A 27,536-nucleotide genomic window follows, 5' to 3' on the forward strand; every position below is an offset into this window, starting at 1 on the left:
GTTGTTCAAATCTGTATTTTCCTGATATATGATGTGTGATGTGATGCCTGCTTTCATATGCTTATTTGTAACATGTATACTTTCTATGGTAAGGTGTTGGCTGTATGTTTTCTTATTATTGGTTTTTAAGAGTTACTTGTATATTTTCAATAAAGTCCTTTACCAAATGTCTTTTGCATATATTTTCTACCAATATGTGCACATCTTTTATGTCTTTCAGAGATCAGAAAAAAATTAATTTTAATGAAATCCAACTTATCCGTTCTTTCTTTTATAGATCATGATTTTGGTATTATATATAAAAAGTCATTGCCAAACCCAAGGTCATTTAGATTTTCTGTTATCTTCCAGGAGTTTTATTAGACAAATATCCACTTGTCCTAGAAGCATTTGTTGAAAAGACTATCTTCTTATTACATTACCTCTGATTCTTCATCAAAGATCACTTAACTTATGTGAGACTACTTCTGGGCTCTCTCTTCCGTCCCTTTGATCTATCTGTCTATTCCTTCACAATATTATATTGTCTTGATTATGTGGGTTTACAGTAGTTCTTAAACTTGGGCAATGTCAGTCCACTAACTTTGTTCTTCTGCAATACTGTGTTGTCTATTTTGAGTCTCTTGCTTTTCCTTTTCCATATAAACTTTGGGATCAGTTTCTCTCTCTCTCTCTCTCTCTCTCTCTCTCTCTCTCTCTCTCTCTCTCTCTCTGTCTCTTTCACACACACACACACACACACACACACACACACACACTCCCTCACACACTCTCTCTCCCCCTCTCTTTGTCTCTCTTACCACAATTACATTCAGAACTGACATCTTTACAATATTGAGTTTTCTTATCCATGAACATGCCTCTTGGATTCTATATTGCAAAACTTTTTAAAAGACCTGTCTATATTCATTGCTTCCCCTTCCTTTTCTCTGTCTCACTCTTGAACTCGCATTCATCACCACAAATCCACTAAAATCACTTGCCAGATTTAAAGTCAAATCAAATGATAATTTCTCTGCTGTCACCTTATTTATTACTGGCACCTGACATATCTGATCAGTTCTCTCTTGAAAAACTGCCTACATTTAGCCTCCTGGATTCTATTTATCCTGGGTTGTCCTTCAACCTCCTGGCTATTCCTTCTTAATGCCACTTAGTGCCTCCTTCCTTTTTTCCCAGCTCTTAATGTGGTAAGTGCTCTAGAGATCCATCCATGGACTTCCTTCTGCTATCTAAACTTATTACTCAGGAATCTCATTCAGACTCATGGCTTTTTAAAAATGTCAAAATTAATGATGTGCTGGAGCTGGATTGCACTACATCATAAGAGCTGAGAATGGGCTTCTTTCTCCAACTCTACATTTGATTAAGTCATTTTGGGAGCTTAAAATTGGCCATTGTTGGAGTACTGATGTCACGGAAATCAACAAATGTTACAAATCAGGGTTACTCCTGTCTTGAGTTGTGGTCTTTAAATATTTATAGCAGACCAATGAATTATATGTTCTCATTCCCAAGTTTAAGTTTCCAACCTGGACCTCATTCAATTTCCTGACATTTTGAATATTTAATAAATATCTAATGTCTAAAATGAAATGTTTGATTTTTGTTCTACGGATTCCTCCTATAGTCTTCCTCACTTCATTAAATGAATAATTCATTCTCAGGTCAAAATTCTCAGATCATTTTTGACTTTTCTCCTTCTTTCATATCTAATATGTCAATAATCTATAGAAAAAGAACCAAACCAGTACCGTAATGCAACTACTTTAATCTTTTAGTTGAAGAATTATGAGAGTCTCCCAGATGGTCTTCCTGTTCCCAACTGGCCTGTCTACAATCTATCATCCACACAGAAGCTAGACTCATCTTCCCTCCAAACCCTCTAATGGCTCTCCTCATCCCAATAAATTCCTCAGTCTTTGCCATAATGTAAGAGACAATACTAGAACTGGCTCCCTTGCTTCCTCTCTGTTCTCTTGCTGTTCCTTGAAAATGCCAAGCATGTTTCAAGCTTATGTCTTTTGTATTTACCATTCTCTATGCCTGAAATATTCTTTCCCCAGATATGCCAAAGGCTCAAGTTTTGGCCACTTCTACCTTGTTGCTGACACACCTCATTATCACAGAAATCTTTCTTGACTGCTCTATGTAAAGTAGCAACATAGTACTACTATCACTTTCTAGCCCCCAAACTCAATTTAGTCTCCTTTCTGCACTCATCACTCAGTACCTGATATATCACCATCCCCCTACTCTGTCCGAGGTGATCACGCTTTAAGTGGGTGCTCGGAACTGCAGAGAGTATCCAACCCTATATATCACGTTTGTTCCTATACATACATACCTATGATAAAGTTTAGTTTTTACATTAGATGCAGTAAGATTTACAAAAATAACTTACCATAGTTCTTAGCAAACTTAGAATATTATTTTTCCTTTCTTACTGAGAACTTTTAATTTTTCACTTAAAGAAAGCATTTTATATCTTCTGCTTGGCATATCTAAAATGCCAGCATAACTACTCTTAAATTTTGGGGCCATTTATGTAAAATAAGGATGACTGGAACATAAGCACTGTGACCACAACAATCAGTGTGATAACTGAGGCACCAAGTGACTGACAGGTGGGTATTATATACCATATGGATATGCTTCACAAAGAGATTCACAATTCAGGTGAGATAGAATGGGATGATGCAAGATTTCATCCCGCTACTTAAAATGGTGAGCAATTTAATACTTATGAGTCATTTCTATAATGTTCCATTTCACATTTTTGAACTGAGGTTGACCATGGGCAACTGAAATCATGGAAACTAAAACTGTGGTTATGGGGAGACTAATGTATCATGTATTTGCTCATCTCTCTCTTCCCTCTCTGGAGTGAAAGCTCTATGAGAGGGAAATCTTATGTTCATACATCTCCAGCACCCAGTAAAGAGCTCAGGCACACAGCAGGTATTTAATAAATATTCATTTCATGAATAAATGATACTCTGAACAAATATCTGGACGTCCATGTGATAAAATGATTTCAGTGGATTATTGTAGTTTGTGGGATTATGGGAATTTTTTCTTCTTTGTGCTTTGCTTTTTTTTTTTTTGAATTTTAATAACAACATTCAAAAAACTCAAATGTGTGAGCAATGTTTAAAGTACAAGGATGAGAGGGCAGAGATTTAACACATTTTGCTGAAAATAGCCTTTGTTCTGCTTTCCAAGTTATGAATTATAATAATTTCCTCCAAATGCTCTCTCCCTATCCCTGCTGTTTCACCTTTATTTTCCTCTACCTTTTTCTTGCTTTAAAGCTCAAAGCTCAAATTAGGTCCAAGTGAGAACTGATAACAAAGACTGGTGGAAGGAATAGTTTTATACCACTTTAAGTCCTTTATGTTCTCCCACTTCAAGTCCTTTACATGAAACTCTTATGGGAATTTGAAAGACTAGTGAGACCCTGCTAGCCATCTTCCTGCATTCTACAACAAAATTTAATTTATGCAGCCTCATTTATGGAGCTCTCTGCACCAATTCTGAAATATGCTGTAGTCCTGGCCACAGATGTAGTCCTTCAACTTTTCCTGAAGAAAAGAACTGGTTGAATTACAGTATCAGTGAGGGGAAGTCACCATGTATTTCTTGGTGGTACCCTGAGACTGGAAATGCCCAGAATGGAGAGGAGCCTGCCCCTTCTCTAATAATGTGATTCTCTTGTACCTCTCACCTGCTCTATTGCTCTCAAAGCAAGATTCACCAGAACCTTCTTTAGTCACAATGCATATTCTAGGAATGTCTAGGATACACTTCAGGGACACAGGGAATATCAGAAGATCCCTGGTCTGGGGTGGGTGGGGGCATGGAGGGAAGAGCTTCAGAGTGTGGTAATGAGTATAAGAGAATTAAAATAGAGATATTAGGAAATGACAACTTTATGGACAGTAATGTCCACATGAACAAACCTCATAACATTTCTGTCTTGAGTTCTTTAAATCTGTAAATGAGGCAATTACTTCATATTATCTGAAAGACCTTTTCCGGCTGACATTATTTGATCCTCATTTCGACATCATTTGAGACTGAACAGGGATGCAGATATACATAAATGAGACATCAATTCAAGTCTAACAGGTGTTCCAGTGGATGAACACGCCCAAAAGATTCTGAGTGGGCTCTGCTTATCTGACCAGGAGCTGGATCCGTTCCTGGTGATACCAGTCTGGTTCTGAACACCAGAACCTATCCAAGTTTTAATGCTATCTCCCTTACTATCTAATCTTTCTAGACTGTGATGAGCTTTTTATAAAAGCAAACAATTTAAAGAGAATCTGCAGATTTCCTGCAGGTTGTTTTCTTTTCTTTTTCTTTTCTCATTTCTTCTTCTCTGTTTCCATAAAGGTTTTGGCTATTCAAATAGTGAGCCCAATTCCCTCTCAGGGTTCCCACGCACTTTCTTTCCTCCCTCTAGAAATCTCATTTGCCACCCTTTCTGCAGCTCTGCCCCATCATCACTACAGATCAGTGAACACACTACACACATCAACACAACAAAGCCACAGAACCAACCCCACCAAAGACTTACTAGAACAATGCCGAAACTCAAAGCGGATGTGTGCGCCCCTGAACTTATCCACAGGAATAGGCAGTTTCAGTAGTTCAGACCACCTGGGACTGTTGTTATGATAAAGCACAAAGGAGTGGTATTCACTAGCAGGAGGCTCTCCAGAGCCAAAGGAGATAAAATCCTAACAAAGGAAACATGCAGGTTAAAGACAGCTTCATGGAAAGAAAGGTTCTTTTAAAAGTGGCACCACAATCACTGCTCTTTCTGCCTGCTCCCCAAACAGCACCCTATGTGAAGTCACCTCCCCATCCTTTGTTGCACCATTTCTGTACCTGCCACTGCCTAGTAAGCTCTGTCGTTTAATTCTGATGCTGATCTCCCAGGGCATGCTGTGCCCAGGTGATGTGTGGGAGATGGACAAGTATAAGACTCACTGGAAGTTCAACAATGAGGCCAAGTCCCTGGACTACTGAAATCAAAAGTCCATTCGTGGCCCCAGTGGGTACTCACTGGGCCCAGAGGTCGACGCTCTAAAAAGCAACAGGTAAATCTACTTCCTCAACAAGAAGAGGTTCAGGAAAATTGCTTCTTCCATGAAGGAGCTTACTATTATCACCCCAAAAGGCAAGTAGTACCCCAGTCTTCAAGCCCTATTTTGGTAAAAATAAATTCATACTATTAAACATGAACCCCCTCCCTTTCGTTAACCAACTGTCAAAGAACAAGTGTTCTACAAAACTATGGCAGACCAAAGAGGGATAATTAAATAGCATAAATAAATATTACATTTAAGGAATAACTGCTATGAGGAAATTTTTGACACAATACAGTAAAAGCCTTTTTGTTTTTCTATTTTATTATTGAGAGGCATTCTAATGAGTTTTTAAAAAGAAAACTACACAGGGTGGAGAAAAAGATACTGCAAATTAGAAATTAACTGATCACATTAAAGATGGAGCCAAAGCAATTATGTAGAATAATTTTACCAAAAAATATCCAGCATTAACGTACCTTTAAGGTCTGACCACTGCTATCTACAATGAACATCGTAACTTCCACATTTCTGGCCACACTCTTCCCTCCTTTCTCAAATTCTCCCCTTTCTATGGTGATATATAAATCATTCCTCATTTCACCTATTAGGAAAGGAAAAATAAAATCATGTTATATATATTTGGAAATGTAATAAAGTGTTCTATCAAGAAAAACTTTAGTTTATAAAATTTACTGTCATACACATAAACGTATGAATGTACTTTTAAAAAGAGGTCCCACCCTCACTGCCAGTGCTGGAGAGGAATAAAAGCCAACTTCTGCTAGTCTGAATTCACAATGCAGAAAATGTGCACTTAGGAGGTGAATACTGAGACTGAGGAGGAAGGTGGTGTCCAGTCTCACCATTTTTCAATATTTCCTTCATTTCATTTACGAGGTGTGATTACAAAATGACAGCCTAGCAGAGGCGGCTCACAGAAACCAGTATTATTACTTTTTAGTCACAGCACTTTAGAGCAAAAGAAATACCTAAATGGAATAAAATGATAGGAGTGCAAAGAGTACAGTTACAATTTAAATCTTTTCCAAAATTCACAGACAAAATGATCTCACTGCTGGAAGAATCCAGATTAGTGCTTTATGAGCACAGATGTAGAATAATTCACTCACACAAACTCAATTTAATATTTCATGCCATCAAGCTATAAAACAAATGAGAAAGGCCCTAGATTCAAACTGACATTTTCTAGGCACACATAAACCTTCTATATTTTCTCCATTGGTGATTTATAGAATTTAAATGCATTGTAACCTCCCTCCTTCCTTATGACTGAAGAAAAAAAGAAAAAAAGTTATGCCAACTAGCAAACTTAGGCAAATGGGCTAAAAGCACACTTTTACCTCCTCTGTAAGAATTAAGTGGCACACGGATGGATAGAAATGAGAAATAAGTAAATGAAGTGCTACTACTTGAATGTTTCTGAAGGTAAATGTTGGTGCAATGGCAAGGCTGAACTTATTCATGATAACTTTCAAACATTTGAAAGATCAAAAGTAATACTCTTTGTTTGAGAAAAACCTTCCATTAGGAAGCAAATAACCAGAAAGAAAAACACTCATGCAAATATGTCTGTAATTGGGAGAGTTATAAAACTTTCTGATCAAAGTGTGTACAACAAAGTATCCCAGCTCTCCAATCCCAGTGTCCTAGTCACCATCTTCCATGAAGACCAACTTTTATGATCGTTCCCAAGTGACCTGGGCTGACTAGCAAACAGATGGGCATAAAACAAACGAATTGAGTAAGTTCCAAAAAGGATTAAATCTGAACCACCCTTTGCAATGAGTATATAAAACACATGCTAGTGGAAACAACTGATACAGAAGTCTCTGGTATATGAATTACAGTAATCTCATACAGCTTATAAAACCAACTTGGGAAAATGATGAATTTAGAAGTCCAGGACAAATGCAACACATTTCAATACATTTAAGATTATATGCTTTGAAAGTTTTAACAATTTCCATGTTTTTAATTTTTTAATGAGTGTTCAAGTAACTTTTGAATGTTTGCTACATTTTTTAGATAACCCATTTCATTTTATTACTATTGAGATGATCCTCAATATCCATGAGGGATTGTTTCAAGGTCCCCTGGTCCACACCAAAATCCATGGATGCTCGAGTTCCTTATATAAAAAGGAGCAGTATTTGCATATATCCTACACACATCTTCCCAGGCACTTTAAATCATCTCTGTATTACTTATTACATCTAATACAATGTAAATACTGTGTCAACAGTTGTTATACTATATTGTTTAAAGAGTCATGATAAGAAAAAAAATCTGTGTATGTTCAATAAAGACACAATTATTTTTCTGAATGTTTCTGACCCACAGCTAGATGAATCTGTGGGTGTGGAATCGGTGGATATGAGGGCCAACTCTGTGTGTGTGTGTGTGTGTGTGTGTGTGTGTGTACATACACCCCTAAGCTATTTTTAAAATTCTACTGGAAAATGAAGCGCAAATGCACAAATTTTGTCCTCCAAATCGAGCTACTCAGACCAATGAAAAAAGTCTGACGTGCTAGTGGTCCACACACATGCCAATTCAGCAAGAGGCTTGGGAGGACATTCTTGATATCAGTTCTCCACTAACTGATGTGGCAAGTAAAAAAGCAACAAAATTCTTTTGCTCCTTGAAGTAGGCGATGCATCTCACAAACAGAGTATAAATCAGACACTGATTAATGGGATGCATAGTGACAGGGGTTTTTACCTAAGGAATTTCTCGTTATGATTAATTAGCTTGTCCAACACACAGGGACTGGCTGTCCTGCAAAAGGAGGACTACAGGTTTCTTGGGAGAGTGGTTTCCCCTCTCCTCTGTTAGAAGTCCATAGCCAGTCTAACTGCAGCAAAGGCAAGAGGGATGAGCGAGGTGTGCCAGATAACCTGTTTTCTCATGTCTGTAGGCTAGACCCAAAGGAGGGAAGGCAGGGGGATGACTGCCAGTGTCCCACATTTCTTCCATGTATTCATTCAACAACTATTTCTTAAGCACCTCCAATGGGCCATATGTGTTACTCTAGGCAGTGAACAAAGCAAACATAGCAGATTCTAGTAAAGGTAGGTCTTTAAAAAACAAGTAAAATACATAGCACATTGAATGATGTGGCTAAATGTAAGAGAGAGAAGCGGGTAGGGAGTGCTGAATAAGGACAGAGGAGGAGCTATAATTTTTAACATACTAATGAGAAGCAGCCTCATGGGAACAAAGAGATCAGAGTAAGCCATGGTATGTTCTAACAAAGGATCAAGGTAATAAATGACATTAGAGTCTCAAGCCAATCCACAAAGTCTATTTAGCTTAGCTGAATTCTCCTGATCTTCATTAGAAAGGAGATTCTGAATTCAAACATGCCTAAAGGCTGTAGGGTCATAGGACAATCAGAATAAGGAGATTTAGGTTCTACTCTCTGTTACTGCTATGTTGTGACATTAGCCTAGACAAGACAATATAGACTCTGGGACTCAGGTCTTTCCATTATCAAAATGAGAGTGGACTAAAGGCAGAGGTAGGGACAAGACAAGAGATGGGAAAGGACCAGATGACTTTCTTATGCTATGCTTTCTCTGACTTATGAAAGAGCTTCTGCAATAGAGGTCATCCATATATTAGAATACCTTGTACAGATGCTTTAATATTCTGTTCCACAAATGTCACCATTCCCGTAAGCCTCTTTATCTTCTATAAATCTTTTAGACTAAACCAAGATTCCTTTGAAAAGAAAGCACAAGACAAGAAGAACATTTCTCCTGGGGGACATTCTGCATATGCTTCTCTCCAGGAATTCTAAGCTTGCTATGTTCCTATGCAGCAAGGTGCCACATTCTGCCAAAATATGCAAAAGGATAAAGCTGAAACAAGTGCTAATTAAAATCGATGCACTTGAGGAGCTCTGGAGTAAACTAATAAGCCCAAGTGGTGTTAGGAAAGCATCTTGGGTAATTAGGAGAGAAACCATAAAGTGAGTATAAAATGGAGTCATAGCACCAGTGTGAAAAGCTATTTTCCCGACAATGTTTATTAACACCTCACACCTCTCAAATTTATTTCTCTGTGAATTTGATGTGCATGACACTCTCCTCTCATTAGCAGGCCCACTAGTTGGGAAACCTGTATACACATGAAGGCTTCTCAAAATATTGCAGACAAGATGAAGATAAGGCCACAGCAATGGGAACAAAGTCAAAAGAATTCAGGGACTTTAGTCGAAAGGGTGGATTAATGGCTTGACCTAAACAGGCAGAAGGTTTCCACTAATAGAAGCAGACACTGAGACTTGAACATCAAGGTTCAGATCTGATTTTTGACTTTTAAATTAGGGCACCCAACTGGTAAATTTTATGCAAATATTCCAAAATAAAAAACAAAAATATAAGAAAACAAAACAAAACAAAACAAAACAAAAAATCCTGCCACCTGAAATGTTCTGGTACCAATCACTTCAGAGAAGGGAGACACTCAGCTGGTAGTGGCAGTCCCAGAAGTAAGAGCAGCAGCAGCACATTTCACTGGGGACCAGCTCTGGGTGAGGTATTTTGTGAAGCACTAGAAGTAGAACCTCTCCTTAAATCCTCACATCCACTTTACAAGAAGGCACTATCATTTCCATTTCGGAGATGAGAAAACCAAAGCATAGAAGTTAAGAAATGTGTCCAAAGTATTATTAGAACCCCACTTTACCCATGAAAAAAAGGGTAATTCAACAGAATGAGAATGACTATCGAATAAGATGAAGCAATCTGCCTTGTCCCTACAAATGACTTAAGAAAGGAAGGTACAAGCCTTGTGCTATTCTGCATTGATCAAACCAGACATGAAATACTGATTTCAGCTCTAGGGATCCTCTTTACAGGACAGAAACAGACAAATGATACCATAGAGGTCACAAACAACATGAAGAAAGGATTTAAAGCTCTAAGCAAAAAGAACCTCAAACCAGTGGACAGAAGAGGAAGGGAGACTGGTCCAAAGTGAAAGTGGTCATTTTGAGAGGAGATCTGATGATGTGTTCTTTTATTTCTTATTTTTTTTAACCTTTATCTTATTTATGTATTTTTATGTGGGGCTGAGGATCGCACCCAGTGCCTCACACATGCTAAGCAAGCGCTCTTCCACTGAGTTACAACCCCAACCCCTGACGACAAGTTCTTGGTCCTCATAAATATTCAAGTATGAGCCAGAAAACCACTACCAGGAACCCTGAGGAAGAAATCCCACTTTGGACACATGGATGGGCTGCATACTCCTTCATGTGTGTGGCAGATACACAGAGGTTCCAAGGATCAGGATCCTATGAATATATTACTTTACGTAACATACTTTATGTAAGGTAAATCCTTGAAACCTATGCATATGTTACTTTACAAAAAAGGGACTTTTCAGATGTGATTAAATTAAGGATGTTGAGGATAGGGAGATTTTCTTGGATCACTTGAGGGTGGGTCCAATACAATCACAAGGTCCTTAAAAGAGGGAGGCAGAAGAATCAATTAGAGAAATGGTTGTGATGAAGCAGAAGTTGGAATGATGTGGGATCCTGAGTAGAAAAGTGCTGACAGACTCCAGAACCTAGAAAAGGCAAGGAAGGAGATTCTCCCCTAAGCCATCGGAAGAAATGCAGCCCTGCCAACACCTCGATTTTACCCTGCTGAGACTAGAGTGAACTCTGACCTCCAGACCTGTAACATACATTTGTGTTGCTTTAAGCCAGCTCATTTGTGGTGTCTCTTTCTTATAGAAAACTAATATAATGTGCCCTCTACAGCTAAGCTTCTATCACTTCATGACACCTTCAAGGAAGAGGAAGTAGGAGGACAAGATTCACTGAGGGCTGGAGACTGAAGCAGATCATACACAAGAAAATGTCTGGATGGGGTAAAAAATTAACTTATGGGAGATCATGAAGGAGAAATCATAAACTTAAGAGTAAGAATGGGTGTTTAAGGTGGAAGAAGGGCAGTCAGACCTTCCATGACCTTCCAGACATATCTGTCGTATTTGTTCCAAAATGTCTGGTGGATGGAAACTCAGACCTTCCTGATACTCAGTAATGGCCCAGACCTGATCTGCACAGTCTGTTAAGACATTTAATGGTCAGGCTGTCCAATACAGTAACTGCTGCCATATGCAGCAACTGAACACTTAAAATGTGACTTGGCTGCAAGGATTTTTAATACCAGCAAGACTGAGGTTCAAAAACAGACTAAAAATAACTCATTCAAAATATTTTATGTGGATTACCTATTGAGATGATAATATTTTGAGTGTAAAGGTTTAAATAACATGTACTGTTATAATTAATTTCACCTCTTCTTTCCTACAGTTTTTAAAGTGGCTGCTAGTTAATTTAAAATTATATTTGTGGTTTGCTTTTTATTCTATAGGAGAGCACAAATTTAAATATTTTTGCTTCTCTCTCTCTCTCTCTCTCTCTCTCTCTCTCTCTCTCTCTCTCTCTCTCTCTCTTAGGCTTAGAGACCAAACCACAAAACTCCCCTCAAAATAATTATCTGGGTTTATTGGTAACAGTGATAGAGGTTCTCTGAAAATACCTTCTCTTAGTTGGAAATAGGTATCCTAAGAAATAAAGTGTGGAGTGACTGACCCCCAACCCAGAGAATAAGCACTGCCTTGATGGCTCCAAGGCACAAAGGCAGACAGTTTCTTCATATCAGGTGATAATCTAGAGATCCAGCTGTATAACAGCAAGACCAAGAGGAGAGTTTCTGGCCTCAGGTTTTCTCATTTCAAAAAGAGTCAGGCACTGGTTGCGTTGTACCATCCTTAAAACAGTTCTCTGTGTGTTCCTGTCAGTGTCAACAGCCCAGGTCATTCTGTTCTGCAGTGAGGCAGTGACTGTGTTGATGAACTTGGTCCTCTTGGAATGAACACGTGTGTCACCTGTCCTGACCCCTATCAGAACACTAAAGATGCAAATTAACTCTGAAAGCAAGTCTAGAAAATGGAAAAAGAAAATCATGCTTTCAGACTGTCCATGTCACACTGTGATCAGAAATGTTGTTCACAAACATTTTCTCATTGAAGCATTCAGCTCAAGTTTTCACTAAGCCGCTGTTGAGAATTGACAAGTCTGAAAATGACAACGGAAGACAGAACTACATGCTTCCTAATGTAAAAAATTCAGTGCGTGAGTTTTAGAGCTGCTTTCAGTTGTTTAAATAAATAACTACATCTCTCCCTTCTCCATCTAATTTGTAAGATTAATAAGTAAACAATGAAAAGAAGAAAAGAGACATAAGGAAGCGTTTCAAATTCTCGTGCAGTCCCGGTAATGCAGACCTGTGTCTGGGAAGGGGCTGTTCCTCTGGACAGTGTGATCCTTGTACTAAAACGCAGTGCCAGAAAGGGACAGCAGCACATCTTATTCCCCCAGAAAGACCACTTCCATCACTAACGCCAGACAAAAGCTGCATGGGCACAGCACCTCTCAGAAACTTATTCAGCCAGTGAAGTGTCTCTTGCTTTATGTTTTTCCATCTCTCAATGACACTGACCAGAGACCAAGATGAGGAATTCTTCTAGCAGCTGGCTGTATTCTGCTCTGAAATATGTTTTTTATATTAGATTTGCCCATCAATTTGCTTCCCAGTGGGATGAATTTTTTGCTTTTTTGTTGAAGAGGAAATACCAGTTATTTATAGCAACTGAAGGAAATAATGAATGGTTGCAGGAGCCACTGAATAGCGTGTCACCAAGTAAACAGATCTATAAACAGTCATTTTCAACAACAGTAGCATGAGATGCTCAGGCAGAATGGGTCTCTAAGCTAGGTCAGGTCATCTCAGGAAGCCTTCTAGGCTGTTCTCTCAGCTCTCCCTGCATGAACAAATTTCCACTGAGAGATCACAAAATGGTGCAATGGGCAAGGCTGGTCATTTTGAGTCTTCATTCACAACAATCCTATCATTGGGTGTCAAAGCTGTACCAGATGCCCTGTCAGACACAACCTCCTTTGCTTGTTTTCTCACAAGATGTTTAAATAGTAGTTCAGAGGATTTCACTTTTTAAAAAGGTTGTCCACAACTTTAGATTGTTTCATTTGGTCTATTTTTTCTCCCTTTTCTTGGTTGTGGAGAGTGGAGTAGGAAGCAGTGAGAAATACCAATATTCAATATGCTATCTGTTCTCTCCTAACTTGCAGGTGAAAGGGCAGAAGCTTTTTGTTTTTATGAAAGACCAAACACAAGGTGAAGCCTTTCTATCATAAAATTTGGTGGCTGATAAAAATCCATTTTTTGATTTGTAAGACAAAGATGTGACATGTTAAAAAATTTTAAAATTAAATTAAACCATAATAACCTGTATAGCTTACTCCTATTCTAAGATAAGATTAGGAGGCCTAGAGATGGATGAAAAAGAAGACAAAGCCAGAAAGGAAAAGAGAAAGAAAGTGAGAAAGCTAGACACGTGAAGGGATAGATAAACCAAAGCTCAGTAAACACAGTTCCACCTATTCAGTCCTCTGTTCCTAGGGACACTGTGAAATTTCCAGAACTTTAGCATCTTTGATTCATAACTAAACAGCATTTCAACATTTCTGGTTTGTTTTAAACTTTTAAATTTCAAAGGATTTTAAAAGGCTATTCTCTCACAAAATTCTGACTTTGACAGAATCTAAAAATTAAAAAGTGTTTTGAACTTAGATTTCCTTTTCACATTGGAGGTGGAGCCGTGCAATCCACAACCACACAGTGTTAAGCTGGGTCCACACAGCACAGAGGCAAGCGATGGGAGATGGGGGCCTGGAGCCACTGGCTCTGAAGACCCTGCTCAGATGTCATGTGTCCACGAAATCTTAAATAAGATTTCTTCAACAGGAGGAAGGTTCTATGCCTCCTCTGTGCTCTCTCTAACCCCTTCCAGATCACCGTGTGTCTCCTGCCTGGACTGTCACACCCTCAGGGCACCAACAGGTCTCGTGCTCCCCAGCTGTGCTTGCTCCAAGCCACAATCACACTCCCCTGGATAACCTCCCACAGCTTCCATGTTGGTCTCCCTGTTTCTTTACAGCCCTCCCACTTTCCTTCCAGGTACAATCTTTGCACAGAGATAATAGTGATCTGGTCACAATGCAAATGAGTTAGTCACTCAGCGGCTCAAAATCTTCCATTTGCTCCCTTCCTCATTCTGAATAAAAGTCAAAGTGTTTAGTATGATCTCCAAGATCCCACATGATTTTCTGTACCTCTTACCCAGTCTTCTATCACTATCGCTCTCTTCTAGCCAAGATGGCTTTCTTGCCTTTCTTCAGACATGCCTGGCATTCTGCTGCCTCAGGACCTTTGTACTTGCTTCCTCTGCCTGGAATGCTTCTCTGTCTGCATAGAGTCCTCATCTCCTTTAGGTTTATACTCTTTTTGTCCTCACCTAAATTGTAACCTACTTAAAGTTTCAATCCCTCAGTCCATTATCATTTCAGATACTCCTTAGTCCTTTATTTCTTTAGTTTCTACCTTAGTATTAATCATCTTTAAACATATATATTTGACTTACACATTAAATATAATTTGTTTTATTAGAAAATAAGTTCCATGAGAGAAGGATTTCTTTTTCTGTTTGTTCATTATTGTATTCTGAATACCTGGAAGAATATCTTGGCCCAGAGAAAGTAAAAAAAAAAAAAAAAAAATCTGCAAGATGAATGAATTCATCTTTAATCCTGGCATAAAACTGATCCTTGATCAATGCCTGCTGCCTCCACTAAACCATGTTTTGCTGCATACAACAGCTTTTCTCATCAGTGGGTATACTATTCTTGCCCATCTTGTCAGTTTGTATGTAAATATATTTAGAAAACCCTAAGTTGCTAGAAGATTATGCAGGGGCATGCTTTTAGAAACTTATTTTGATTGAGAGATAAAAATTGACTCACGGCAAAAATCTATCAGTTTCAATGAACTTGGCATTGATTCCACAATGTAAAACCCCATAACCTCTGCCTTTCACTTAGAAAACAAACACTTGGGGAGTTTCTTTTTGGGTGTTAAGATAGATGTGAATCATATATACGAATAGATCTAGAAAAGGTTCAGAAAGACATATGGTATTTGCACATGGATGCTTATTTACACATATAGTCATGCATTCACAATGGAAAAAATATCCTCCAAGAGAGGCCAAATGCTGCCCAGTAACAGTTCTTATCAAAACCTATAAGGATATTCTCTCGGAATATTCACTGACATTTTCCACTAAGGGGTAAAATATTTTCTGGATGTTATCTCAGTTTTCATTATTATCACTGTCACAATGAAAAGTAACCGTGGCTACCACGAGTTACCCACCTTAAGATAATTGGAATGTAAAGATACTTTGAAAAAATAAAAAAGATGCCTATTACTACATACCTCACTTCATTCTTCAGCATGGCCCACAGGACTCCTCAAAGCTGACAATTTGAAAAATTTCACAAATGTCAAAAACAGACCATATGCCCATGTTTGATCATTCTGGTGTAACCCATGTCACCTACCAGGCATGATAATATTAGAAAAACCCAACTTCCTTGTTATGGATACTCCATGAGAAAAGACAGATGAGTACTCTCTTCTGATTTGTTCAATGTCTCCATGCAATAGTTGAAGGGAAACTGCTAACCCTGAAACAAATGAGAGACATCAAGTTAAAACCAGAATAGAAACAGCATAAATAGCAGCTGATAAACTTCAACAGGCCCATATTTAAGGTATCACCATCTTAAACCATGTGTTGGTATTCACACAAAATCAATAGGAACTATAGGAATATCTAGAGAACACTTCCCCAACATCGGCTCCTGAGTTTTCTCACCTATACGGAGGTTCATAGCAAGTAGAAAAAACCTGAAGGGAATTCTAAGAGGATGAAGCCTGGCTTCCAGCCCCCATGCCTCTCCCTGACCACAAGTAAGAGACCACATCCCTGCACCAACACTCGTCCCAGCAACAAACGGTGAGCACCCCAGAAGACAGCAGGTCGCTATTGGAGTTTAAATTTTTTTGTTCAACTCTAGAAGCCCTATGAATAATGACTTATCAAATATTAGAAGCATGAACATAAATCATAAGGCATAATAATTGAAGGATTTAAGGATACTAATGGAGATTTTTCTCGAAACTTAAGGAACAAAGATGATGATAATAAAACTAAGGTTACATTCTCGTCATTATTCATGGTAGAAACTCATGATTGCGTTTATTTTCTACTGAGGAGAATTTAGCAAGATGCAGGACACCTTGACAAAGGAAATTAAGTCTCTCAAGTAGTAAAATTATCTGTTTTTCTTTTTTACCCCAATTATAGTGACATTATCACAGTGGGATATACAGAAGATGAATGACACTTTTATTTTCGTATGTAATTTCCTCAATTCTCAGGCAAGAAATACAAAAGAGAAATTAATGTCATGTCTTTGTGAATATGTTTGTATGTATTTATTTCAAGGACAAGTCGTGTCTTTCAGCTATCTCAGTCCCTCTTTCTTTTTTCCATTATTGTTTTACAACAAGAAAGACAGAAAGTTTCCTCACCTATATTAGTGATAGAAAATGAAACTTGTCAAAGATGACTTAACTTTGCCATCATTAACCTGAATGGAATTTAAAATGAAGTTGGGTGATGGATTCAAGCAAACAGTAAATCTGTTCCCTCAAGATCTTCAATCTATACCATTATTTATCACTGCTTTTCCCCTTGATAATGCACATGATAAGTGAAGTTCCACTCTGACCAGTAACTTACAGTACTACAGTGGGCTCTAGAGATAAAGGCATAAGAATGACCACAAGCACACCATCATGAAAAAGAAATGCTAAACTTATTTGCCATGGAAATAGATTAGGATCTTTCTTTTTTACTCTTATAACACCAGCAAATAATAATGGCAAAGCAGTGTTTTGTTGCTTGCTTTTCAAGAGGGGCAAAAGAAAAAGGAAAGGCACTACCACAAGGTTGTCCTCACCCTTTCCCATGTGTGCATCCAACAGTATATGTGTTTCAGGGGGCCTCTGGGAGAATTCAAATAAGCCTGGCAGGTACTCACAACTTTAAATCTGTACCCCATTTTGACCGAACTACCCCTTATCTACCTCCCCATTCACTTGAGTTGGGCAACTAAGGCAACTGAACCTCTGGAGGAGAGTCTGTCCTTACACAGCTGGGTGGAATAAAGGGTCTGGATGATCTGATGGAGGAAATTCTCTGTGCAGCTTAGGGAGACTTTATGTGGCACTACTGCCTCATTTAAAACCTAGAGTTGAGAGAATGAAGACAAACCCGCTTGTGTTCCCACAAGTCTGTCAGCAGCTACTTCTTCCTGACTCACACTCTCCACGACCCCACGTTGTGAGAGGCTCCTCATTCTCCTCCCACTCACATTCTTTTGCTTGCAAATACCCCCACTGTCACCGTCATCCTTACCATCATCAGAAACTGAGCTGTCAAACCCCAGCGTGTGCCAGATATGGTACCTATAACAGTCTTTCCTGCCAGAGAGAACTGTTCGACAGTTGTAGTGTACTACGTAAGCAATGCTTCCAAATGCAGACTAAGATGGATTTAACCTAATTTTTGAGATCCTGTGAGTTTTTTTCATACATCATTTTACTGGGCCTTCTCATGGAAGGATTTGCTCGAAGATACTCATAACCTTATGAGGTATGTATAAAGGAAGAAGAAGAAAAACTCAACGGTGATGAAAAAGCAAAGAGATTGTGCTATTCAGAACAGAGGCTGGACCCAGGAAAGCTGACAAGGATTCTTGTTCTGCTCAATAAGAGCCAGCATTCATTTAAGCAGTAGTGACTTCTTTTTATTTTTATATACAATAACTTTTTTTCCAGTGGAGTAAGATAATGAGAAAAGAAAAGCATTTAGGGGCTTTGGAGATGTAGCTCAGTGGTACAGTGCTTGCCTAGCATGTACAAAGCCCAGTATCAACACACACACACACATATTTAAAAAAAAAAAAAAGCATTTAGTTAGAGATCACAAGAATCCTGCAGAAAATTAAACTTAAGGAAGATACAAAAAAAAAAAAAAAAAGAAAAGAAAAGAAAAATTGAATGTTTTAGGAAAAGACTTGGATAGAGAGCAATAAAGGACAGAGAAATCCATCAATGTTCCCTGGACATCAAAAGCCATAGAGAAGGGAGAGTGCAAAAACAGAGAGGACCCACGGAGGAGGAAGTGGATGGGGGGTAGTCAGTTAGTGAAAGGGAATGTCAAAGTGACAGGAAAAACAGACAAAATAGTGTAGAGAAAAGAAAACTAGAAACTTAAGAGTTGGATGCATCCTATAATTTTGATAGGTAATTTTCAACTTGAATATTTAGAAAAATACAGATAAAGTCTTAGTTGTAATTATTTCTTTTGTCTATCTCAGAAATAAAAATTGGTGGTGGTAGTGTGGTGTGGGGGTGGCGGGTGGTTGAGGGGAAATGCTATGTGGAGTTGACCCAGTTCCAGAATGAAAAACGTACAGTGAAGGATTGGAAAGGCCAACTGGATGGAGGGCTTGACCATAATATACTTGCTCTGCCCAAATAGTCTTCTCTCTCCATAAAGAAACTATATACTAAACTAAAAATCGTGAAGAAAGGCTGTGCTTTCAATAAGAGAAAACAAAACAAAACAAAACAAAAACAAAGCCATGGTACTGGTGGTGAATCCACAGGGATCAGCCCACAATGAGCCACTGATTTCTATTTATTTTTCAATCAGGGAAATTCCTGATCCTATTTTTACAGTGGTCCTTAATTATCATGACCACAATCAAGAGGTTGGATAAATGAGTCACAAGAGCAAGAGGAAATAACATATTAAAACTAAGAAACTACTCATCCTTGCAAAGAAGACAGCAAATATTTAGACATTCCTTCTAACAAAGCTGAATTCATACACAGAAGACAGAACGCAGGGAACCAAATTATGATTGCCAGGGGCTTGGTAGGAATGGGGTAGGCAGCATGAGGTAGATGAGAAGATTTGGTCACAGGGGACAAATTTCAGTTAGGGCCAATAAGTTCTGGAGACCTGCAGCATAGCCACTATAGTTAATAATGTATTCTATATTTGAAAATTGCTAAGGGAGATTTTAAATCACATTTTGTCATCACATACACACAAAGATACATGTTAGCTATCTTCACTCAATCATTTTACAATGTATACATAAGTCAAAAGATCATATGCATATCATAACATGATTATCATGTGTCCATCATACCTTAATAAAGACAGAAGAAAAAAAGACAAATATTTGTTTATTTCAATTACCTAAAGATTAGCCCTATCCTTTCGGGTAAAGTCATTTATGACAGAGGGCCTATTCATAGAAGAGTTAATTTTCTTTCCATTTTCTTCCTTGTCATCCTACTTCACTGTCCTGGACGACATTCCTGCTATCTCTGCGGGTAGTACAACTTTCAAAATTTTATCCACACACTTTACCTCCTTCCTGCCATAATTCAAAATGCTCATTATGACCTACAGTGACTTGTGATTAGAGAGGAAAGTAGAAGAAGGTACATAAGGATATATACAACAGGGTTACTGCTCCTAAGGAATTGACAATCTAATAATGACATAAGAAAAAAAAAAGCATAAGGCAAGATGGGTTAAGTGTAGAACAGGAATATTGAAATAAGGTAAAAATTGTTAGTGAAAGAATTTTAAAGTGAGGGAAGAATTTTCACAGAGATTTATGATAACCTATAAAACAAGCTGAAGAACCAGGTTAATTCTTTAATTTTTAAACTATATAAATAATGTTTGCCATCACTTTTTCTGACCCTTATTTTAGTACCCAAAATGAACTATGGGTATCAGAGAAATGTTCCCCTTACTAGAAGAAATGTGATCATTAACTTGAATTTTCACACCAAACTAGATGTTTAAGTCCCAATTAAAAAAACTTGATATCTAATTAAAAAAAAAAAGCATAGTCATTAATTAATCTGCAGTCTGCCACAAAACAACTAATTATTCAGGATTAAGCTCAACATCTAGAGCTTAATGTGAAGAAGAAAAAGGTTGGTATCTGTTATACCCAATGTGGTTTATTATTTGGTAGCTCTAGTTTTACGAGAATTGAAAACTCACTCTCCAAGATGGTTCCTTTTAAATTTGCAAAATTCTGTACTTTTATATTAAAAGTGGCAAACACAGCAGGATTTATAAGTAGCAGCCAAGATTAATTTTAGACTGCATCAGCCATTTTGCCACTAATGAACCAAACAACATGTAGCTGTGGATGTACAGCAATGCAAAAATGGAAAGCCATGACAAATATATGAGATTATTAATTGGTGCAGTTTCAGAAGTGTATCACACAGCTGCAAGACCCTGCCTCAGTGTTCACGTCTCTGTGCTTTAGTTCCCAGGTCTGTAGAATAAAGACAATGACACCAATTCCACAAAACATCTGGGCTATGCCTGGCACAAAGGAAGTGCTCAAGAATGTTAGATGCAACAACCACTGCCACCGCTATTGTCAAATTGCACCAACTGTGTTTTCTTATCCTTCCCTACTGTGAATATCAACAAATCAGCTTCTATCAAAAATGGCCAAAGTTACCTAAGTTCCATACATAAAGAAAAATGTTCTTTCAAATAGACTTGCTCTCTAGCCACTCGATAAAGCCAAGTATTAACAATTAAGTTCTCTCAAGATCAATGCTATGGCATGGAAGGTTTGACAAAGCTGTAACTGACCAATACAGGTAGGAGGTATATAAAAAGTAGACAGGTGTTGTGCCCAGGTATTAAAAAGTCAAAGCTTTAAAGAAGTGATAAATTCAGAACCTTTGAGCAGGAGAGATATCTTATCTTCATTTCTGTTTTTTAATTGTTAAAAAACATTTTTCCCCCATTTCATTTCTGTCCTCTAAATGGATTGGGTTTTCTTCATTTCCCTAGTTTCTTCATTACTTTGGAAATTATAAATTCTATTTCTGTTTTAATATAAATAATTGACTTATAGACTCTATTTAATCAATAGCTTGATTCTATTCCTGAACAAGTCTGGGGAACTTGGATCTTTGCAACTCCAATGATGAGATATTTTAAATTGTTCTGTTTACCAACAATGTGTAAGTAGATTTATCATCACATTCACCATTCTCTTTACACATTCTTGTTTCTTACCTTTCTTTCCTTCTACGTCTAATTCTTTTTCTTGATGGTCATCTCTGACGAGTTTTTTCAGTGAGTGTGGGCAGTAAATTCTCTGGGTTTTACCTACAATTTTCTTTCATTCCCAGTTTTATTTTTTTTGTATATTATTATTTACAGTGCTGGGGATGGAACCCAGGGCCTTCCACATGCTAGCCAAGCACTCTATCACTGAGCTACATTCCCAGCGCCCCAGTCACTCATTCTCACTTTTAAATATCAGTTTTGGCAAGTACACAACTCAAAGTTGGCTGTTTGCCCCCCAGCCATTTTAAGAGAGAATTCCATGTCATTCTGACCACTGTAACTGATACTGAGATGACAACTTCTTTGTAGGTAATCAATATTTTTTTCTAGGTTCTAGTTTGGTTTTGGTATCCTAGTCTACAATTATCTAGGTATGGCTTTAATTGCATTCATCCTGTTTAGTGACTTTTTCTCCTTCCCCAATTTTTTTTTTTTTTTTTTTTTGTACTGGGAATTGAAGCAGGGGTAGTTAACCAATGAGCCACATCTCCATTTTTTTTTTTTTTTTTTTTTTTTTTTGGTGCTGGGGATTGAACCCAGGGCATTGTGCTTACAAGGCAAGCACTCTACCAACTGAGCTATCTCCCCAGCCCTCCATTTTTAAAAAATATTTTATTTAGACAAGGTCTCACCAAATACTTAAGGCCTTGTCCAATTGTTAAGGCTGCCTTTGAATTTGAGATCCTCCTGCCTCAGTCTCTGGAGTCACTGGGATTACAGGTGTCAACTACCACACCCAGCTATGACTTTTGCTTCTTAATGAACACTTGCATTTTCTGCAAAGGTAAGTTCTGCAAATTCTCAACCTTTTCAAATACTGCAGCTTTCACATATACTCTACTTGCTCCTTCTGGAATTCCTATTAGATACCTGCTTATCTTTCTATTCAATTCTTTATATCTCTTAAATGTTTATTCAGGTTTTCTGACTGGATTTTCCCTTTGGGTAGCTCTCTGGCTAATGTATTAAGCTATAATTTCAGTTAATTGACTTATTTTTCAAGCAGTGTTCATTTTCCTACATAAGCAGTCCTTTCATTTGAAAAAAATTTTAATGACAAAGAAGATGTCTAAAGATCTATTTAGTTCTCGAGGACCAATAGAATTTAAGTGCCAAGAGGGAAAGGATTATTATTTGCTTTGTTTGATATATACCTGGGCCTTGAATGATGCCAGGTAAACACACTCAATTGACATTTTTGGTGCATTGATTTTAAAATCTCTTCATTTTTTCATTATGAATCTCTTTTGATACCTTAGTCTTTACTTGAAAGCGTATTACCTCAAATTCTAGGAAGTCATGATCCTTCTGCTTTGCTCTGTCTCACTGTTGATGATCTATGGGTTCATTATCTTTACTACTATCATCTATTATGACTTATCTTTACTGGATGCCATTTTTTCACTGGGAATCCCTTGTACCACAGGTGAGGAAGAAACGGTTCTCTATTTCTTACCACATTTTGATTGCAATTTTAAATAGCATTTTCATGTGTTTGTAATAGAAGGGGAGTTACAATAGTCAGATTCACCCTGTTTTGAAAAGCTGACTTATTTTAATATCCTAGAAATTCCTATTGTTTTCCAATAACACCGGTGTCCATGAAGTAAGAGTAATAGTGTGCCTTCAGTGCACAACTGAATGGTAATTGTAACTGGGTAAATTAATCAACCTACCAAAAAATTACTCTAATTATGTAGGTATTTAAGAACTACCAATGTTACCAAAATTTAATTAAAAATTATGCTCCAAAATTTTTATAAATGCACTAAATTAAGGTATAGAATAAACTCACAATAATGATTAAAATATTGACTTAAGAAATGTAAAAAAAAAAAGTATGTGTTATGGTTTGGATGTGAGGTGTCACCCAAAAGCTCACATGTGAGACAATGCAAGAAGGTTTGGAGAAGAAATGATTGGGCTGTGAATCTTAACTCAATCACTGAATTAATCCCCAGGTAGGGATTAATCAAGTGGTAACTGAAGTGGTAGGGTGTGGCTGGAGGAGGTGGGACTTGGGGGCGTGGCTTTGGGTATATATTTATATCTGGCAAGTGGAGTCTCTTTCTCTCTGCTTCTGATCTGTGAGCTGCTTCCCTCTGTCACACACTCTGCCATAATGTTCAGCCTGACTTTAAGCCCCAAGGAAAGGAGCTGGCTTTCTATGAACTAAGACCTTTGAAACTCTGAGCCCTCAAACTTTTCTTCCTCTACAGTTGTTCAGATGGGGTCCTTTAGACACCGAGGCGTAAAATCTAACTTAAACAGTGTGTAATATGTATGATTGTTTTTTTCTTTTCGTTTTCCTGAGTTACTACTCAAGTGTAGAAGGCAAGTTATAAGATACTAAAATATTTATTCTAAAAATACATGTGCTAAAAACATCTGTACTAAAAATAGGTGTACTAATAGAACAAAGATTTTCATGAGGACTCTAACAGTCATACTACAAATCAGAAGTAATCACAAACAAATCCTAAATTGAAGTATTGGCATAGAAAAGGAAAAACACATTTGAATACAGATATATTCCTTATTTCCTCAATTACATAGGGATTAACATTTATTATCAATCCTTTATTTCCTCAATTAGAAGTTTCAAGAAGTTTGATGAGTAAGCTGCAATGGTTCTTTTTCATTTTAAGGATTTAGAAAAATACACTACACTAAGAAAAGGCCAAAAAAATTGCTTCATGTTACTTTTTCTCAAAATAAATATAGTTAAATGGAGAGCCCTGAATTAGGCTATTCATTTCAACTCAAAAGCTTTAAAAAACTCTTTTCAAAAAATAGGCCTTGCTGAACAATGATTTTGGTAGTGACACAGAAAAACAATTGGCAGGATACTTATTAGAGATAATTCTAATAGTCTAGGTGAAAAATAATAAGGGATTAAACTTAATATCATAAACTATTACAGAAGAGATAACTAATCTCAGCAGGTTTCCTTGAGACCACAGAGATCATGGAAATAAACCAATATATAAAACCAGTATCTCCCACACCCCCATCTAATTCATCCTTCCCTTCTTATTAGTTAAGACTGTAATTCTGAATCTTCAGGTCCCTTATCTTCTAAAGACCTTTGAAATTCTCTGTTCTAGGTTGTGTTAATTTTTCTTCTAAAATGAACATCCAAGCCTTTTATTTTGGTACCTTATAGAAATATTCATAAAAAATTCATATTCTTCTTTCATAATCCTACTTCTAAGGCATTATTTTAAAGACATATTCCAAAACACAAGAGCCATTCCTCACATTATTATTTAACAAATAGGAAAAATTGAAAGCACTCATGAGTCTAACAATAAGGATTAGACAAGGGCATTAGGGCCTTAGACCTCCAAGCCAGGAAAAATTATGCAAGCGCCTCAGGATTTGAAAATTTTTTCAGCTTCCACTTTACTCTTTGATTGGGCATTGGTAAATAACAGAAATGATTGTGAGGTATACATCTCTTACCTGAGGGTATACATCTTATTGTTGTTATTCACTCATTCGTCAAGCAGATACTTACCAAGGGTCCACTAGTCATTAATCATCGAACATTTTAAAACGTAACTAGATTTAACAATTTTAAAGTAGAGCAAGCATATGTTAAATAGTTCAAATTTTACAAAAGGTCCTGTTATTGAAGGAAATATATTTCCTTATCCCACTTCTTGAATTCTGTTTTTAGAATTAATCAATGTTTACAATTTCTTGTATATCCTATCAGAATTTTCTTCCTTTTTATTGTGAAAATAAAGCAGAGACAAAAGCAAAAATAACAAAGGATAATTGGTTATAGAAGGCATTTCTGAAAAAGTAACATTCAAGCTTTGAAAGAGAAAAGAGGGTAAAATAAAAAATGGAGAGCTAGTACTTTAAGCACAGGGATGATCATGTGCAAAAGTCCCACAACAAGAAAGAGCTTAGAGTTATGAAGAAACAAGAAGGCCAGTGTATCTGAAGCCAGCAGAGTCAGGTGTGGCCAGAGGTGAGACAGAGTAAACAGGCAGCAGTTATGGAGGCCATGATAAAGTACGCTGTGCTTTATAAATGTATGCAAAGAGAACCTCCAGGGGAATTCTCAATAAAGAGAACATGAAACAATTGTCATTTTAGGAAAGTACACTTGATGTTGCCTGAAAAATGATTCTGGGAAGGGAAAGATCAGAACATCAGCCTAGTTCATGGTTATTGCAGCTTTGAAAGCAAGAGGTAACAGAGGCTCATGCTAACAGTTGCAAAAGAAATGGGGAAAAGTGGGCAACAACCAAAAAAAAAAAGTTCTATCTTGGAATATAAGAAGTCATATGTCATGATGTTACATTAGATGTGGGGGATAAGAGAAAAGGAGGATGGATGTACAGTTTCTGATGGTCTGATCTCAGAAATTATAGAAGATAGGGCTCTGTACTGAGATAGTTTAATTAAAAAAAGAAAGGAAGAAAAAATAAGTCACTGATAACTGTCTTTTATAAATGCATGAACAGCTTTAGTGCTACTCTTGTTTTTCATAAGGGTTTGGCTTATATTCTGGTAATAAATACTTGTTTTCAGTCTGGGAAGAACTTCCCTCAGCATTTCTTACAAGGTAGATAGGCTAGCAACAAATTCTTTCAGTTTTTTTGTTTATCTGGAAATGTCTTTATTTTGCTTTGAAAGTTGAAATAAAATTTAAGATTCTTGGCTAAAAGTTTTTTTTTCCTTTCAGACTTTGAATCAGTCATCCTATTATCTTTTTACCGCCATTGTTTTATATGAGAAGTCAAAAGACAATATTACTGGGCTTTCCTCAGACATGAGGAATAGTATCCGTCTTGCTGCTTTCAATGAGATTTTGTTTTGTCTTTCATCATTTTTACTAAGATGTGGTTGAGTGTACATCTCTGTTCCTCATGCTCAGAGTTGTTGAGCTTCTTGGATTTGTGATGTTTTTATCAAAATGGTAAATTCTGGAGTCTGAAGCCAGGTGCTGGCATGGTTGGGTTCTGGGAGGGTCCCTCTCAGGTTGCAGTCTATTGTCTTCTCACAATGCTCTCACGTGGAGGGAAGAGGGCAAGAGAACTCCCTGGGGTTTCTTTTACAAGGGCACTAATGCTAGTCATTAGAGCTCCTCCCTGATGATCTAATTACCTCCCAAAGGTTCTACTTCCTACTTCCATGATAGTGGGGGTTAAAATGTTAACATATGAATTTTGAGGAGGGACACTAACATTCAATCCATGGTAGATAGTAACCTCTGGAACTTTCAGCTTGTCTCTCCCAAGTAAAATCTCTACCCTAGAAGCAAATTGGGGTGATGGTAATTAGTGCCCCAATATTGTTAGCCTTCTGCCTCTGAGGCAGACCCTCTGCACTGAGTGGGAATTGGATAGAAGAAGGGAACCTCCAACCTCTCAGCCACGTTTGCAGGAATTCAGTCCCTGTATCTCCAAGCTTGTCAGGGGCAGGGGGAATGAGAAAGGCCCTATCCCCTTCTGGTGAGATATTGGGAGCTAAAGGAAGGAGGTGCCCCATCTCCTTGGCCACACCTGCCTGGATTGGAGCTTCCATAATGTTGAGCTAAAGCAGGCAGGGGGTTATAGTACAATTGCATTTACAGGATTTAGTAGTCATTCTTGAATGCGTGTTTCTTCTTTGGCTCTATGCTCTTAGGAAAATTTCTAGATTCTAATCCCCCTTTAAATATAATTTTCAACAATTATTGTTGTTTCATTCTGGAGCAGGTTGCTCCAGCTTCTCACATCACATGCTGTAGCAAACTCAAAATACTACCTCTGGACAGTACCTGCACACTTTGTATGTTTGGAAGGTGAGGGCTAAGAGCAAAACTCAGTTGGTAGGATTTCTAAGCTTGTCCTACAAAATCACCAACATCCTGAGCTCAGCAAAACTTTCTAAAGATGATATTATTAGATTATTCAGAAAATCATCTTTAATAAAACCTATTCATTTCTGAGATACCTAGGACTTCAATATTATTAAAGCAAGATTTTTTACCTCTATTCACTCCTAAGAACTTGATTTTCAAACTTAATCATCTAAATTTTACTTTAGGCACTGGAATACTATGAGTTAAAACTGTAACTTAAGGTAATGGACTTTTAAAATAAATACACTAGCAGCTACATATCCTATTTGAGTCCAATTCAGAGACAGAGAAAACTTTCATGACTACCACACAGTAAATCCTGGCTGGATCTGGCAAGGTGTTTA

At 37.5% G+C, this 27,536-nt stretch overlaps 1 protein-coding gene across 1 annotated transcript in view; it reads right to left on the bottom strand.

The window, feature by feature from the left end:
- Dock4 (dedicator of cytokinesis 4) overlaps positions 1–27,536 on the bottom strand; it is a 445,877-nt gene that overhangs the window by 166,635 nt on the left and 251,706 nt on the right. Inside the window, 3 exon segments of the mRNA XM_047560480.1 lie at positions 4,583–4,745; positions 5,576–5,700; positions 15,625–15,750. Of these exon segments, the coding sequence (XP_047416436.1) occupies positions 4,583–4,745; positions 5,576–5,700; positions 15,625–15,750 (414 nt within the window).

This window comes from Sciurus carolinensis, chromosome 8, assembly GCF_902686445.1.
Source record: "Sciurus carolinensis chromosome 8, mSciCar1.2, whole genome shotgun sequence".
In the NCBI taxonomy this organism is placed as follows: Eukaryota; Metazoa; Chordata; class Mammalia; order Rodentia; family Sciuridae; genus Sciurus; species Sciurus carolinensis.